The 18,251-nt window shown below is 41.0% G+C and overlaps 1 protein-coding gene across 2 annotated transcripts in view; it reads right to left on the minus strand.

Annotated features, from left to right (window-relative positions):
* Positions 1 to 18,251, minus strand: part of DENND3 (DENN domain containing 3) — a 410,308-nt gene that overhangs the window by 14,277 nt on the left and 377,780 nt on the right. Inside the window, exons 3-12 of one of the 2 annotated variants that reach the window (XM_061447632.1) lie at positions 17,457 to 17,730; positions 16,616 to 16,731; positions 15,981 to 16,120; positions 13,621 to 13,732; positions 11,486 to 11,605; positions 9,856 to 10,074; positions 8,168 to 8,289; positions 6,961 to 7,116; positions 3,756 to 3,852; positions 225 to 328 (exon numbers count right to left, since the gene is read on the minus strand). In XM_061447632.1, the coding sequence (XP_061303616.1) occupies positions 225 to 328; positions 3,756 to 3,852; positions 6,961 to 7,116; positions 8,168 to 8,289; positions 9,856 to 10,074; positions 11,486 to 11,605; positions 13,621 to 13,732; positions 15,981 to 16,120; positions 16,616 to 16,731; positions 17,457 to 17,730 (1,460 nt within the window). Of the gene's footprint in view, positions 1 to 224; positions 329 to 3,755; positions 3,853 to 6,960; positions 7,117 to 8,167; positions 8,290 to 9,855; positions 10,075 to 11,485; positions 11,606 to 13,620; positions 13,733 to 15,980; positions 16,132 to 16,615; positions 16,732 to 17,456; positions 17,731 to 18,251 lie in introns of those variants that run through there. The other variant, XM_061447633.1, reaches the window with a different exon arrangement.

Raw genomic sequence — 18,251 nt, forward strand, 5'->3', positions numbered from 1 at the left:
TCAGCCTGTCTTCATACAGGAGGTGCTCCAGTCCCCTGATCATCCTCATGGCCTCCTCAGGACTTGTTACAGTTCCACGTCCTTTTTATATTGAGGACACCAGCCTACCAAGTAGTCACGATCCCATTCACAGATGACCTGATCTCATACCAATAGAAAAAGGACTTTTATCACTAATATCAACAGAAGATTCAAAACAAGAATAAGGAATGGGAAAACTTTACCTGTCGTCTTCAGTCTGGGTACTCAAATCCATTCGAGCAAAAGCATCCATCTTTCTATTCAAACGAGCTTTAAGAAAAGAGTGAAACATGTAGGTCTCTAAGACCTGTGAGACACAAACTGGTTAACTGTTGATCATCAATGACATCTTTTATTACACAACACAGTTTTATTACCATCTTCTGCTCATTTTTATTACCTTTACACAAGCAAAGCTGAGAACTTCCAATGTAGCAAGCACAAACCCAAAAGTATTTGATAGCTTCAACAACAGAACACTAACTCAGCTTCTGTTCACCTTCTGTACTCTCAGGATATATGCTTAATGGCAAACAGGATTCTCAGACTGCCCTCCAAAAGATGAAACTAAAAAAAATGAGGACTACTGAGCAAAACAGAAAGGTTTAACAGTGTATTTAACTAAGTAACTGCTAATATTGCCTGTGGTTTGGAGTAAGAAGTTTGTGGCACTCTAAACCCACACAATGCCATCAAACTGAAAAGAGAAGTGACTCATTCTTTTCTTCTGGTAAACCCCAAAGTTGTTCCCTGCTGAGGTAATTTGTTGTGGTGTCATCCAGAAATCATTCCTAAAAGGTCAAATTGCTACTTTTAGGATAAAGGACACCATAAAAAATGCCAAGTGTAAAGAGAAAGTTGAAAGCCACCATCCACTACTGCAAATGAAACAAGACGAAAGCTAGGATCTGAGGCAATACAACATGGATACTACATAAATGTCAGTTCTAGCACAGGGTTTTTTAGTTTCATTTGTAATAAACTATTCAGAAAACTGATCTGTTCAGCAAAACAAATGGAAACTTCATCAGGAGACAGTGTTATTCTAATCAGTAATCCTGTCTTTGTGCTTATACAACCTCCAGTGAGTCTACAAACTCACTGACAGAGAGTTGTACCTTTGAATGCTACCATGCAAAACTTACTTTGATTAATGATGTATCCCAGAAGTTTTCCTAAAGTACCTTAGTTACCTTGAAAAAACACAAAACCACCCCCAAAACCCACTGACCAGACATCAGTGTACTGCTGTCATGTGTTTAAACAGCAAATGAGAAAGATTCATAAGTACTGGAGGTCCTCTGAAATGAATGGAAGTATTTCACAAGTAAATAGGTCATTCTTACTCAAGATGCCTCTTACCAATCCATTTGCAACATACCCTGTAAAAGAGCATTCAAGTTTGTGCTTTTAACGATTTCTCCAGCAGATGGCATATTCCGGTGGCAATTCTATGCGCAGGAGCTGACAACCTGCAGGAGCTGAGTTTTTCCCAATGGTCTTTGGAGTTCTCCTAACATAGCTCTAGATACCACTAGTAACTATCCCATACTGTGTTCTCTTTAAAGATTTCCTCGAAAGCAAACCTGCCACTATGTTACTTAGTATTTCAGCGAATCAACTGCTCAAAGTGCTTCTTAAATGTTCACATCTCAATTTTAAATGAACTTCAAATTTCAATTCATAAAATTGCCTATTTCATTTACAGCATTAGAAACTACTACCAAAAAGAGTTTCATTATTTCCAGCCATTTGAAATCAGAACGTTTCCCATTAATTTCTTCCCTGATGACATATTAATAGGTTCTTCTTAGTTCTTCCTGTTTGCTTTCCAGAATGTTTGCTTGTGTTGGAAGCTTTATCCAACAAACGCTGTTTCCTATAAGATTCACCAGCTTATCTTTGACTTGCCAGATATTCTGTCAATTTTGGCAGCTACTGCTTCAGTAACATGAGATGCTTCTCTGTTTCCTTCACACGCTGACATCTCCTTTGAACAGATGTTCAGAAATGTTTCTTATCATATGTTTGAGGTTGGGAATAAACCAGGAAACAACAAAGGTGTTATCAACCACAGCCTGTTGGTGTTAATGAACAGCTCTGCTTGGCAGGTGTAAAACAGTTACTCCTGAGAGCCAGCTGCCAAACTCTAGTGGCAGATGAAACCTCTGCATCTTTCAGATGCAGCCATGGAATGTAATTAAAAGCAAATGTGAAATGGAAGATGCAGTACTCACATTCTTTGTTAAACCTTTGCTTTGCCCCACAGGTTTGTCAAACAAGCCATAGTGTCTCCAAAAAAGAAGTGAAGACACACTCAATAACACTTTACTTTTGAGAAGCTTAAATAACAGCATATGGCTTACAGTTGGTTAGACTAAGAAGCTACTTAATGAACTATCTGTTAAAAACTATTATGTAAATTACATCAAAGGGTGCAAGAAGCTGAGAAAGATGTCCTGAACCCCTTCAGAAACCAGGTATTGACCAGACACCCTCAGTTCAGGGTTACAGTCTTCCAAACAATCATTTTTCTTCATTTAAGTGAGCTTTTTATTTGGCTAATAATAATGACACTTAAAAAAAAAAATCACATGCTGAAAGCAGACATTGAGAACTCCATGTGCTGTTGCTCAGGCTGCAGATAAAGCAGGTACTTCACAGAATCCAGAATGGTTTGGGTTGGAAGAATCCTTAAAGAACAAGTTCCAGTCCTAACCTGATCCCTGGCTGTTCAAGACAATTTCTCTGTATTCCTCCCAGGCTGCCTGTCCTTGCTGCCACTCTCTGTATGCTTCCCTTCTGTGCTGGGTTTGTCCAGGAGCTCCTTGTTCATCCACACAGGCCTCCTGGTGTTCTTGCCTGATTTCATCTTTGCCAGGATGCATCAGTCCTGAGCTTGGAGGAGGCGATCCCTGAATCTTAACCAGCTTTCTTGGGCTCCTCTTCCCTCCAGGGCTTTATCCCATGGTACTCAACCAAGCAGATCCCTGAAGAGGCCAAAGACTGCTTTCCCAAAGTCCAGGGCAATGAGCTTGCTGTGCCACTTCCTCACTGATCTGAGTATCTCAAACTCCACCATTTCATGGTCACTGCAGCCAATGCTGCCCTTGAGCTTCACATTCCCCACCAGTCCCTCCCTGTTGGTGATATCAAGGTCCAGCACCTCCCCTCACTGGCTCCTCTATCACTTGGAAAAGGAAGTTACCATCAACACGTGGCAAGTACCTCATGCATTACTTATACCCTGCTGTGTTGCCCCTCCAACAGATCAGGGTGGTAAAGTACCCCCATGAAGACCAGGGCTTGTGAACATAGATCTTTCTTGTCAGGTGGCCTGTACCAGACCCCTTCAATTTGAGTTCCCTTCTACTGTGCTCACAGCCTTGAGAAAACTCATGTCTATGTATGGGCTTTGGTCCAAACAATTAGAACAAGTGCCTGTGCTTCAATTTAGATGTAGCTTAACTGACCATCTACCATAGGTTAATCTCACCCCTGAGGAACTACATGTAATTTGCTCTGCAATTACAGAGTACCTTGCTCTCTAAAATGCTGGCTACTATTTTATCTGTTTATAGTAAATAAAAGAAGTTTTGGAAAGCATTCTGTGAAAGTTGGTGGTTCAACACCACCACACATGCCAAACTGTGACCATTCTATTGTTATTTGGCATTAATTCTAAAATACAGCTTAACCACGGAGATACACAATATATTTAACATTACATTTACCTTTCTGTAAAATGGCTGGTCTCCAATTGCCCTTGTTTTCAGGAATTCTTCACTGTTGAACACTCTGTGTTCATAATTTAGATGGTCTTTGACCTCCCTGGAGACAAAAAATAATGAATAGATGATAAATATGCTTGGAGATTTGTAAGCAAGTCACACTTTCGCTGTGGCAGCAGCCCACTGGTACTACTAGAAATACTCTGCAGCGTCACAAGGCAAAACAGAAACATGCTGCAGTATCAGAACACAAACTCAGTTGTAATGAACAAGAGTGAGCTCTTGAATTATAGAAGAATGCAAACCCTTCTAAGAAGGCTTTCTGCTGGCACTGCCATTTCAAACCAGCATATTCACTTAGAGGCTGTGGGATCAATTTTAGCAAACCATGGAGGAGAATTCATATATTCAAGTCATGATTTAAGCTCCAATCCTGGAATTACATTTACATGCATTCCTGAATCACGTACAAGCCATCTGGAGCACTAAAAAGACAAGTGTATCTACCCACATAGGCAATTTCAAAGATGTGACCTGACCTCACACTGTCCCGTTATGTTGCATCTGTAAAATGCATGTGAAATATTATAGATTACATCATTTTTTGCTGTTCTCCCACACTCTGCTCATAAACCAGCAAGAACTGGGAATTGTGTTAAACTGAAGAGACAGAACTATTGAAATAAAAGAGAACATGAGATAAAGAAATGATGCATATTTTAGTATCTGCATTGTCACAGCAGGCAGCAGAGGCCCTGTGATATCAGCCACCAATAGTAACTTCTGTGCCTTAAAAGTGAGCTGGAAAACGTTGTTTCAGGGGCAGAAAGTGGGATTTCTTCAGAAAAAAAGCTCTTCTCTGAAGTCTGTGAGTAAGAAATGAGAAGTTACTTAAGCTGGATATGTGCAAGTGGCTAAAATCAGAGCTCTTTTAGTATTACAGCTTGTACCATGTATTATAGACATTACTATGAAGATACATGAATGAACAATGTAAGTTGGTGAGCTAAAGTTTGGATGTAAACATAAAAGGGGAATCCCAGGCCCATGCAGACAACTGACAGCTCTATACATTGCTTGACTTTCATAATTAGTGATAAAAGAGCATTAACAGTTTATCAAGCTGTATGGGGTCAGAAAAAAATATAGTAAAATACATAGTTCTGTATAATTCTACATAATTTAGCAGTGTTTGCTTTAAATATGGAACCTCCATGCACACACAAATACTACAGTGTTCACTGAAGACAGTAACAACTGGCAGCACAACTGCATGAAAGCTTTACTTTCCTTCACTCCTGGACGTTGGTAGATAGAGCATTAGAAGACAGAAGAACAAGGCTGAAAAGAAGAACAAAGAAAGACAGTTTGAAGGAAAGGAGAAAGCACAAGAAGAATCAATCCCTTTGCAAAACATGCTGTCTCTCAGAGAGCAAAGCATCTGTTCATTTTTTGTAGTTAAGAGTTTAGTGCATTAGAGTTCAAGCTGTTAGCAGCAAAATGCATTTATCCTCATCTTTATCTGAAACATACTGTTGCCAGACACTCAAATCCACCAAACCCACAGTGGTAGCACACCAGGTTATAAATGCATTTCCATACTGTACCAGCTGTAAGGTCTGTTCTGTCCCCCACACCCAGCAGCTATGGTCCTACTGGAGAGCCCAGCCACTTCTATGAACATTCCCTAAGCTGATCCAACAAATCCAAGCAAGTGAACAGAGATCTGGTATTTGGACTATATGAATTAACCCAGCACCTACTGACAGAAAGCATCAGGGAGCATTCATAGAATGAGTTGGAAGAGACGTTAAAGCTCATTCAGTTTCAACCCTCTGCCATGGCAGGAACACCTTCTACTAGAGCAGGTTGCTCCAGGCCCTGTCCAGCCTGGCCTTGAACACTGCCAGGGATGAGGCAGCCACAGCCTCTCTGGGCACCCTGTGCCAGCACCTCAGCACCCTCACAGGGAAGAGCTTCTGCCTAAGACCTCATCTCAGTCTCCCCTCTGGCAGGTTAAAGCCATTCCCCTTGGCCTGTCCCTGCAGGCCCTTGTCTAAAGCCCCTCTCCAGGTCTCTTGTAGCCCCTTTAGGCACTGGAGCTGCTCTAAGGTCTCCCCTTAAGGAGCCTTCTCTTGTCCAGGCTGAATCAGCCCAGCTCTCTCAGCTTAGCTACAGAGCAGAGCTGCTCCAGCCCTCACAGCATCTTTAGTAGCTGATCTAAAGGAGAACACCATTTCCAGCAAGAGGCAGCAAGAAATAGCTGGGCAGACCTCTGTCCATATAACCACATTCTTTAAGTGCCCCATAGGCAGTTTAATTTTCATAGTTGTGTCCATATTTATGTGAAAAAAAAGAAGAACCTGCAAATCAGCCATTCATTTTCTGCACTTGTTTTCTACAAATCACTGAACACATTTATATTCTCTCTCCAAAAACAAGCAAATAATAGCAGGAATTACAACAGACTGATAAGATAAACCAGCTGGAGAGATCAACACATTACTTTAGACTAAGAACAAGGAAAATTAGCATGACTGGATCTTTTTCTAGAGCAAAATAAAAACCAAAACCAACTTTACATCATTGTTAGAATGTCAGTCTCAATCAAACCCAATGCCTAGCATTTCTTGTACCAACACTGTTCTTGATCTGAAACAGCTCCTCTAATTCTCATGTGGTTGCACTCTCCCGATATCTTATCCTTTATTCAGTTAGCCAAAACACACCCAGGGGTTCTGAACCTCCCATCCTGCTTTCAGCTCTTCCACCCTGTCCTGGTTTGAATTCATCTTCACCTAACAACAGTGACCAAGATTATGTCCAGTTGCAAACTGATATCCCTGCTGGGCCTTAAGCTTTTCCTAATTACAAAATACAAGGACTTCACTTCTTTTCCTGGAATCGTCATACAAAAGACATACAAGTTCAATCAGAGCAGTTTTAACTAAGATATCCTAGCAATATATATGTACCCAGATAACGAATTAGTGATATTAAAGTAGGCTACAAGACCTCCTTCGCAAATTCCCTCACAAAACTTAAGAGATTCAAGAAATATCTCTAAAGTAAGACAAAATAAGAGTAGCAGCTTCCAGTATCTGAAGGGGGCCTACAAAGATGCTGGAAAGGGACCTTTCCAACCAAAACCATTCCATGATTCTAAGTACCATATGCTCTTATAATTAAAAATACTACATCCACTCACCTGAAGATGTTAACAATTAATTGTAAAGCTGTTTGCTGAACCTCTGCGTTCAGTTTCTGTTGCCAAGCCCTTCTACGCATTTGGAGCTCACCAAGATCTGTGCTGGCTCGGAGGTGGCAGAGCTCTAGATCATAATGCAGCTGGAGACTCCCCACTCTGCACAGAGAGAAAAGCTATTAAGTTACATCCTAACATCATTTATCATACCTTTTAAAGAAAAAAAGGTCATTTAGGCCTCACACATACTGCAGCTAAAGATAGTGCCAGATTGATTTGCAAGTGTTGACAAGCTAGTAAGATTCCTGGAAGTCCCACAGGCACATGTAAATCACAGTGCACTCAGTCTCCTTGCAAAGAACAGTAAAGTTCCTCAGTATAAAGACATAAGGACATGGAGCTCTTGCAGCAAGTCCAGAGGAGGCCACGAGGATGATCAGAGGACTGGAGCACCTCCCACATGAAGACAGGCTGAGAAAGTTGGGGCTGTTCAGCCTGCAGAAGAGAAGCTGCGTAGAGACCTCAGAGCAGCTTCCAGTGTCTTAAGGGGACTACAAGGATGCTGGAGAGGGACTCCTCATCAGGGACTGCAGTGACAGGACAAGGGGTAATGGGTTTAATCTTTAACAGGGGAAGTTCAGGTAAGATACAAGGAAGAAGTTCTTTCCTTTGAGGGTGGTGAGGCACTGGCACAGGCTGCCTGGAGAAGTGGCGAATGCTCCATCCCTGTCAGTGTTCAAGGCCAGGTTGGACAGAGCCTTGGGTGACACGGTTTAGCATGAGGTGGTCCTGCCCATGGCAGGGGGGTTGGAACTGGATGATCTTAAGGTCCTTTCCAACCCAAAACATTCTATGATTCTATGAAAAGATATGGATTTTTTGCATTAAGCTCCTCATTTTGAAGCCTGCTTGGTAAAGCAGGCAGGGGTTAGAGAGATTCCAATCTATCTGCATCTGACTGATTCTATGATTCAGACAATCTGTAACAGTACTAAAAAAGAAACAAGTATTCCAGGCATTGCAAAATAATGAGGTTCTGATTATGACTGCTTAAAGTTACCGGTATATTAACTGATTCTTTTAATTAGCCCTTATCAAAGGCAGTGAGTTTTTTATGTATGAAATAACATACTAATAAACAATAAAAAACAAACAGGGTGTCAAGCATGATTTATACACTAAGACAAACACAACTTCAACATCTTTTCACCTCTTTATGAAAGTTTCCGCTGCTTGTGCTGGAACATCTGGAATTTCAGGTTCCTCTTCAGCCATTTTGGAATGTGTAATATCTCCATTATCTATATTAATTAGAACTAAATCTTCAATTTCCTTTCAACAAAAGAAAATAGAATGACTGTAAATATATTTTAACAACACTTAGTTCTCCTTTATGTACTCTTCTATTAATTATTAATTTATTATTTTAGCTAGAAGGTAAATCACAAAAGGATTTTCCCTCAGCTAGAAGATTCTACAGATAAATAACAACTGCATTTAAGAAAAGATATGTCATCAAATTAATGGATTTTAATCTAAGTACATAACCATTTAGGAATCTTACATGCTCTTCATGTAGTATTAAATTAATACTGGCTCTCTAAGCCCATCCTTAAAAAGCTCTACCTTGTAAGGATATGTATAAGACCAAATACACGTACACAAAGAAGCTCCTGGAAAGCTTGTTCCATTCAGCATTTCCTCCTGTACATGCCCCATGCGATGACAAGGAGAGGGATGGTTTACGTAGTAGCCTCAACCACAGAAAGTTACACAGAGGTAAAGCTCACACAGATCTCTCAGGCTGCAGCTTTAATAAGCTGAAGAATCAGACTGCAGAAGGCTATATATGGTGTTGTTCAGTGTGAAGAATCACACAATCATTGAATCAGCTGCCTTGAAAAAGACCTTTAAGGTCAAGTCCAACTGTTACTCCAGGACTGCCAAGACCACTACTAAACCACATCACTAAAGAAGATGCAGGAGGGTTGGAACTAGATGACCTTTAAGGTCCCTTCTAACTCAAACCATTCTGTGATGCTGTGATAGAAGCAAACAAAATCTTCAAAATAATGCCAAAGTATGTTCTCTAATTTCATATATTCATTTCTTACAGTGATATCTTACTGCTAATTAAAATAAATAGCTATCTGCTTCATTTTAACTTAATTCTTTCTTGATCTTGGACCAGTTTCCCTTTGGCTTAGAATCAGATGGCTTCATCTACTATAAATGTGCACAGATTTTCTGCCTTCAATTTGGAACACACGCAGGAACCCTATGGGACACCCGCAAAAAAGCAGATTCCTATCAGCCCTCCACTATGAAGCTGAGTTTTTCTTAAGTCTGTTGGGGTAACCAAGATTTATGTTACCCACTGAAAGAGGCTTAAGCAAGATTCTGATAAGGGAAGACCAAAAACCCCCCAGAAAAACTATATTTTATTACATTTATCTTATATTCATCTTATTTTATTACATATTTAATGCCACTGTAGGGAACAGCAGCAGCATCAGAGTATTTTCAAGTGCATGCTCAATTCTTAAACCAAATGCCTGGAAAAGGCACCTAATTCATCCCATGCAATTCAGAGCCAAAAAGAACCTCTCCAATCTTATATGAATCTATTTATACTGTACAAACTACTTGTAATAAGGATTTTTCCCCAACTGAAACCTGAACTCACAAAAATCATGTTATCCTGCAAAGAAAAGAAAAGGAAGGGATACAACAATAAGCTTCTTCCAGTAAGTCGACAGTCACATCAGTGTGGTTCCACTACTTTTAATTTGTTCACTTCTCAAACACCTAAATAACAAAACCAAGTTTCAAGATGCATCTGAAAGGGACAAATGGACTCCAAGTGAAGAGCAAGAGTGGTAGTAGTCTAAAACATACCATGCTAACTTCTTCAAAATGGTCAATATGACAACCCATCAGAAAAGATGTTGGGGCCATGACAAAATCCAGCATTTGTCGAGACAGAAGAGGCACAAAAGTGTGTTGCCACTGAAGAGGGTGAAGGTACAACATGAAGCATTCAGCAACGAGTGTCAGCAGAGCCCAGTCAGAGGAGAAGAAAACTATCCTCTGTTCAGTCAAGATACAGGTCATAATCTGGAAGAAAACCAAAATGCTACATGTTTACAAAGAGTTGTATCTAGAAATACACAAATAGTTTATCTGCTTGCCTTATGAGTTCTGTTTTTCAAATAGTTATATACATAGATATAATATACATATTTATGAATTGAAGTAACATCCACATAAGGATTCTTACAAAACTAGGAAGACCAGAAAAAGAGAGAAAATTTAAGTGACAGTAGAAATCAATGACAGTTTTGCCACCAATGTCAACGAATCAAGGATTTAGCTGGAATTCCTGAGACCTGTTGTGGTACACCATAAAATGCTTGGAAAAAGTACCAAGATGAAGGGTATGAGCTAACTTGTGTTTGAAGGGGGCCTACAACGATGCTTGAGAGGGACAAGGGGTGATGGGTTCAAACTGAAAAAGGGGAAGTTCAGGTTATATCTAAGGAAGAAGTTCTTTACTGTGGGGGTGGTGAGGCACTGGAATGGGTTGCCCAAAGAAGTGGTAAATGCTCCATCCCTGGCAGTGTTCAAGGCCAGGTTGGACAGAGCCTTGGGCAACATGGTCTAGTGTGAGGTGTCCCTGCCCATGGCAGGGGGTTGGAACTGGATGATCATAAGGTCCTTTCCAACCCAAACCATTCTATGATTCTATGATGGTGAACACAAAGACCATCCAGGTTTTAGACAGAGCCAACCCTTGATTCCAGATGGTAGCTCATCAGACTCCTTACAGGGGGACTGGTAAGCAGGGCTTTCACTGAGGAATTCAGGAAGCTCTCTGGAGGTGTCCACCCCTTTCCACTGGGAGAAAGGAACTCAATGGCATCTAAGCATCAAAGATGCCTCAAGTTAGCTGGGATGAATTCAAGCCAAAAAGACTAATGGCAAGTATGGGACATCTCATAGAGGTGCTAAGTCATAAAATTCCATGTTCAAAATGCACCAGTTGCAGAGAACTGTTTAGGATTTGAGACGGTTTTGTTCAGAACATGCACATGTGGGCAGAATCCAACAAAATAAGGCAGCACTGCCTGCACTCAGGCCTGAGGAGGTTTAAAATCATCCCTAGAAAGAGGCTTCCAACCTGCTCTTTTTAGAGGAAGTGGCACAAATAATACTGATGACTTTAAGCAATCTCATTTCACTTCACAGGAGGCTTTTGAGCAGGGAGTTGCATCAGGAAACCTACACTGTAAAACACAGTCTTCTTAAGAAATATAGGACCTATTGCTAAACCACAGGAGAAAGAAATCCAATATGCCTTAATCTAATAGGAAAATATCTTAAGAAAAAGTATGTTTTATTGTAACATATCTCTAATCTGCAGAACCTGGGTTTATCCTTTTGCAGGGTAACTAAACATCTTGATTTCTTCTAAACCACAAATTATCAGTGCTGTCAATCTCTCACACATTTAGAGTATCAGTTTTACCTGCAGCACCTGCTCTGGCCTGAAACACAGCAATGGAAGATGAAGATCCAAGTCAATAATTGGACTGTCTGGATCCTCTCGTGAAGGAATTATTATCTGAAGCGGCTTCATATTAAATACCTGTAATAAGAGATGTTTTCCGTTAACTTCTGAATGAAAACCTTCCCACAACACATTTAATTCAGGGTTTTAGTTCCAACTACAAACTATTAACATGAATTGAGAGCAAGAAGACAGATATTTGCATACTGCAGAAAACTGAAATAGGAAAAGAGGGAAACAGTAAAGGACATAGTAACTAGCTTGAAAGATTAACAAGGAGTTTGTCTACTTTCATTTTCCTTTACAATAAAACTTTACAAATACATACACACATTCTTTGAACAGAAACTTGCTTTGAGCGGTATAAGCATAATAGAAGAATGGAATTTTTATTTGTAGATCCAACTGGGAAATCCAAGGTATTGATAAAATTCAGACAGGAAATTTTAGGAATATGAATCAAATAACTGAGTGTTGATGATAAGATGAAGATAGAACAAGCCAAAACAAATGAACTCTTTCAGTGTTTCAAATACTCCAGCTCACACCTCTGGAGGCCACATCCTGCATGTGTTTTCAGCATGTAGCAGATGGTTTAACCAGTCATTCAATCTTCCAGCTATGCTATTATTTCCTCTGCTTCTAGCCCCACATCCCAGGGTTAGGAAAAGCAGCTAAGGAGAAGTCCATGGCTGGAGCACTCTGCCCTAGAAGCCATCTCACTAGCCAAGGGAGAGAGTGCTCTGAAATCATTAACTCAGCCACCATCCAGCTCAACCTGGGAAGGGTTGTAAGGAAGAAAATGCAGCTCACACATCTCAGTTTCTGCACTGACTAGAAATGAATATGGGAGCTTCTCCTCTCAGCAAGGTCTTCATCAGGCAGCAGCCAATTCAGAACATTTAATCCTCTCACACAGTGTTCTGCTTCCCCAGAGTCATTCAGACACAAGAAAAGGACAAATTCAGAGCTGTACATGTTGTTCCAGCAACCGACTTCCATGGCCTTTTTTCTCACACAGGGACTGCACTACTGCTCAGTCACACAGCAGCATGTCCACCCATTACACAGGCAGGATGACAGTCATGTGCATACACTTGTCATCTTAATATCAGACACAAGGTAGGGAACTAACACATCTTGGTTGAGGGACAGTTACATGATTTACTGAGGTTTATGCATGTGTATTCATTGAGATGGCTATGCCATAGTGTTCAGGTAAAAGGCAGCTTCCATTCTCATAGGATGGACTGAGGTGGGGTCAGTCCCCTCTCCCAAGTAACAAGTGACAGGACAAGAGGAAACTGCCTCAAGCTGCACCAGGGGAGGTTTAGATTGGATATTGAGAACAATTTCTTCACTAGAAGGGTGCTCAGGCATTGGAACAGGCTGCCCAGGGCAGTGATGGAATCACCAGCCCTGGAGGCATTTCAAAGATGTGTAGATGTGGCACTTAAGGACATGGTTTAGTGGTGGACTTGGTAGTGCCAGGTTAACAGCTGGACTTGATGATCTTAAAGGTCTTTTCCAACCTAAACAATTCTGTGATTCTTTAGCTACAGGCTGGAGCTTGCAACCACTTGTAGAGATTAGGTGGGCTGCTCCTCTAGGAGCCAAATGAAGGATTATGCTGTCCCCAGACCTACCCAGGCATCATCTCAGGCAGTTAATAGTAGCATGAGCCAAATCCTTCCCAAAAGAGTATTAAAAATTAAACAGCATGACCAACTGGTATACGAACCAAACATGGACCAAAGTCCCTCTCCAGCTTTCTTGTGGGCCCCTTTAGGCACTGGAATTTGCTTTAAGGTCTCCCAGGAGCCTTCTCTTCTCCAGGCCAAACAAACCCAGCTCTCTCATCCAGTCTCCAGATCAGAGGTGCTACAGCCTGCACCGTGATCATACTGGTATTTTATGTACTAATAATGCATAGACTTCCTTTCTAAGCCCAGGTAATGCCATCAGCTTTATATCAGCAAGTACACTCCCTGACCTGAGAGTGAAGAATGTCCATTGATTTACAGAAAACAACATCTTAGAGCTTTGTAAGGCATAATGTTAAAGTAATCATGAAATTCAGCATCAGTAGTTACCAAGTGGAGCGGTCCTGGTGGTGGGCTGGGGATTAAAAACAACTTTGCTGCAAATTCTTTCATGTGCTCCTCAACATCTAAATCCTTGAGAGGTCGCAGCTGCACGAGCAAGCTGAAATTAAATGACAGAAAATGACTTACAAATAGCAACATGCAAACAGAAAAAAGCCTTTTTGCTGATAACCTGGAGCTAAAAATAAGAATTCTTAGGAGCAATGAAGCTATTATTCCACCTCATTAATTTCTAATTTATTAGCTACTTCAGCAGCCCCATTTCATTTTAATGATGCTGCTGAGTCAGAAGCAGCTTGGGTATGGATTTTTACTTCCATGCATAGAATATTGCTGCATCACAAATATCAGTGGTTTTATTTCAGTTTGCAGTTTTACAGGTTTCCTGCAGAACAACACTTGCTCTTCAGGAAGAAAGTGGCCTAGAAAGCAACTGAATTGGTCAAGAGATCTGTTAGAATCCAGAACATATCTTGTGTATGGTGTTTCGATTCCATAATAAAAGTATTCTGACACATACTACTAAGCTTTTATTTGGGTTAATGAGACATTTAAAGTTCACTAAACTCACATCTGGGAACTGCCCCGGGCTGTTGGACATATCCCCTAAAAGCCCGTCATTTATTCAGGGTGCAAAAGAGGCAGAGGGAGGGGAATTTAAGCATTATCAATGAAAACCAGACAGTAGAGCCATCAGTTTCAACAAATGCTGTCATACTTGGTAATGCCTTAGATGTGGCCTAAGAACACAGGCAGATCTGCTTTTTCTGCCTCTTTTTTGAGACAAAGAGCACAAACTAACACATCAAGTAAATGTTATAACAAGAACAAGCTAACCTCAGTGCTGCAAAAGCAGCAGATGTACAGAAAGGATGATAAGAGCTCCCTAATCAAACACTGTGTCCATTAATGCAAGGTAATAGCAGCTGGCAGCAAATGTCTACTGAAATGAATGAAGTTATCTCTGAAACATTAAAGTGGAGAGCTAAGGAGTTTGTGATCCTTCCATTATCTCTATTAACTGTCCACACACAGATGTTTCAGAAGGCAAAAACATCTAAGAATAGGTCCTTTGTAGAGCCTCAGTGCTGGGAGCTATTTGCACACTTCCTCCTTTTCTCAAGGCAGCTGAAAGGACTAATGCACAGGTTGGAAAATTTACTGTTTGAATGGAGCCTATTCATCCATTCAAGACAGGAGTTCATCCAGGAGGAGATTACTGCCAGGAGTATTTCACTTTTCATGTAGTGTCAACAGATTGAGGTAAAACTACCTGGGGAACATGCCAAAACCTCTCAATTTAAAACTGAACCTTCTCACATAACGCAGAAAAAGCCAATAGTCACAGTGTGGTAAAACTGCTTGTTTTGAAGAGAGGCAAACACACTCCACCCAAACTGTTCCAGGTTTTGGAAGCACTGTATGCCAGTAATATGCGAATTAGTTATACAATGAATCACATGGACTATAAAGATCTTCATTACTACGATACTCTTGAGGAGGACTGGCTGGAAAGCTGCTGAGCAGAAAAGGACCTGTGGGTGCTGGTCAACAACAACTGAACATGTGCAGCTTGTACCCAGGCAGCCAAGAAGGCCAACAGCATCTTGACCTGTATCAGCACCAGTGTGGCAGTGATTGCCCCCTGTACCAGGCACTGGTGAGGCCACACCTTGAATCCTGTGTTCAGTTCTAGGCCCCTCACTACAAGAGGGACAGGAGCAGGCCCAGAGAAGGGCAATGGAGATGGTGCAGGCCTGGAGCACAAGTGTGATGGGGAATGGCTGAGGGACCTGGGGGGGTTCAGTGTGGAGAAGAGAAGGCTCAGAATGGATCTTATCACTCTCTACAACTGCCTGATAGGAGGTCGTAGTGAGGTGGGGTCGGTCTCTTCTCCCAAGTAACAAGTGACAGAACAAGAGGAAAAAGCCTCAAGCTGCACCAGGGGAGGTTTAGACTGGATATTAGGGAACACTTCTTCCCCAAAAGGGCTGTCAGGCATTGGAACAGGATGCCCAGAACAACAAACTCAGAGTTAACCCTCTCCCAAAAACACACCCAAAATCTTCAAGAAATCTGTGCCCTGAAAGTCAGTATTTTCTAGACTTGCCAAAAACCTCAAAGAAAATGAAGACATCATACCTAATTTCCTTGATATTTAGACCTTGTGCTTGCCGTCTGGGCAACATTCACATTCCATTTCTTCTTTTCCTCTCCCACACATCTCCCGCTATCATAAGTTAAAACTAAGGCCTGTTTTAGCATTAGGCAGCTATCCTGGCCACGTCATGCAAATTCATGCATTAAAACCTGTTTCTAGGAGAAACACACAGCGTAGCAAATCTTACCAAGAGAGACAATCCTTGAGGGCATTAAAATATGGGTATCTGGATATAACACAAACAGCAAATGGTACAAAACAGACAGGCATCTTCCCAGGCTGTGCAGATTCCCAATGGGCCTGTCCATTTGAGGAGATGCAGCCATCCTGCAAGGAAACTACAGATTAATGTGGTTATGCTGAGCATGAATTTATGGCTGATATTTTCTTGAGAATTCTAGAGATATGATACCCAATTTTCTCTAAATCTCAAGGGGATTTGGATGTCCATCTCTCTTAAGCTCTTTAGAAGAATGTCAGCCAAAAAGACTTAGACATATTTATTCAAAGGAATTTCATCACAAAAGATATTCAGGAAGAACACAGGGTACAATCTTCACCCAAAAAAGAAGTCCAAGGGACAAAGTCTGCTCCTGAATATTCAAAACTCCACACTGAAATCCATAATAGTTTTTCCTAATGCAATGCTCTTCCAATTGCACAATGGCAATATAAAGTATGACTTGTTCCGTGTTCCTACTAACATAAAACCATCTCTGTTAACTAATTTCCTAAATGAAACCTGACATCATTCTCAAAGGGGTTTGTTTTATTTTATATCTTTTAATACGTCTTAATAAAAGCATGAGTGAAATAACATACTTGCAGAGGCTGGTAGTACTGTGCAACAACACCATATGTTCTGTTACCACAGACATCTGTGAACACCAGGAAATGAATGTGGTCCTCTTTTGATTCAGAAGTTATATAAAGTCCTCCTGCAATGAAGGCAGAAACTTTTTAACTACATATTTAACTTCAGCTGCTTGAAAAGTGATTCATGACAAATACAGCACATTTGCACTTCAAGAGAAAAGTCTCATTTTGAGGGGTTAAAATGCACACATACACTCCATTTGATCTAAGGGTTGTTACAAAGGCTGTAAGCTGTACATTACTGAAGAAGCAAAAGTATGATACAATTATCCTGCATTTTAAGTGGCAAAATACAACAGATAGGTTGTGCTCATTTTAGTTTTCTTTCAAGGTATGGACAAGGTCTGCAGTAGTGACATGTGTAACAAAGTTTCTGCATTAAACCTGAAGGAAACGGTCACTACTTCAGGTATCTCTTAATACCAAATGAAAAGTGAAGGAGCACTCAGTCATTTTTGGTGGTAAAATGGATTTTAAAAGCATGTGCATGTGCACACTTCACTTAAACCAAGATTGAGCAATAAGGGCCAAAGTGACTTTCACCTTCCCTCTCTTGCAGGTGTTGCAGCTACTATTGCTAATGGCTCTGTTTCACATGGCATAGGCAGAGTAAAGGGGCCTCTAGTCAGCTGACAGCTGCTTTCACCACTGACCTGCTCACAGACACAGTTTTTATATGGTGAAATACAAAGAGAGAGATCATTAAAAGCAATAAAATTGGTTGCACTGTGGGGCAACAACTACATCTTGAACCAGTTCTTGTTAAGAAGCATGAACCCTGCCCTACCTGGGAAGCACAGCTGAGGCAAACCAAGAAGATCAATGTCCTTTGGAACTGTAATATCCTCAGTGTCAGGTGCTTTCTGCTCCACATTGAGGCTCTTGACATTTTCAACCTTCGGTCTTTCTTTCTTCTTTCGGAAAGACCGACGTTTACTTTTATTCAAGTTATTACCAGCATTCATCACCGGGGTGTCATCTCTGCTGATAAATGGAGGCACAAATACAGAAAGCACTTCAGGATCAAGGGGAGGAAGACTTTTGGGTTTCCTCTGAGTACCCTATTGAAGAAAAAAACAAAACACAAATTAGAAACAATCACTAAGTTGACACTCATCCTGATAGGCTTTTTTTAAACTGCTTTTACCCTGTTTTCTCTCAACCTCTAAAATTCTGGGGTTTAGAAGATGTTTTTTCTTCTTCCTAATTATTTTTTTCCTTGTAATTTCTTGCTTTAGCTATAGAATCATAGAATAGTTTGGGTTGGAAAGAACCTTAAGATCATCCAGTTCCAACACCTTGCCATGGGCATGGACGCCTCACACTAAACCATATCACACAAGGCTCAGTCCAACCTGGCCTTGAACACTGCCAGGGATGGACTATTCACCACTTCTCTGGGCAGCCTGTGCCAGCACCTCAGCACCCTCACAGCAAAGAACTTCTCCCTTAGATCTAACCTGAACTTCCCCTGTTTAAGTTTAAACCCATCACCCCTTGTCCTGTCGCTACAGTCCCTGATGAAGAGTCCCTCTCCAACATCCTTGCAGGCCCCTTCAGATACTGGAAGCTGATCTGAGGT

Source organism: Pezoporus flaviventris, unplaced genomic scaffold (assembly GCF_033815535.1).
Source record: "Pezoporus flaviventris isolate CSIRO_AGI_PZ_B2104156 unplaced genomic scaffold, CSIRO_AGI_Pfla_v1 ptg000007l, whole genome shotgun sequence".
Taxonomy (NCBI): Eukaryota; Metazoa; Chordata; class Aves; order Psittaciformes; family Psittacidae; genus Pezoporus; species Pezoporus flaviventris.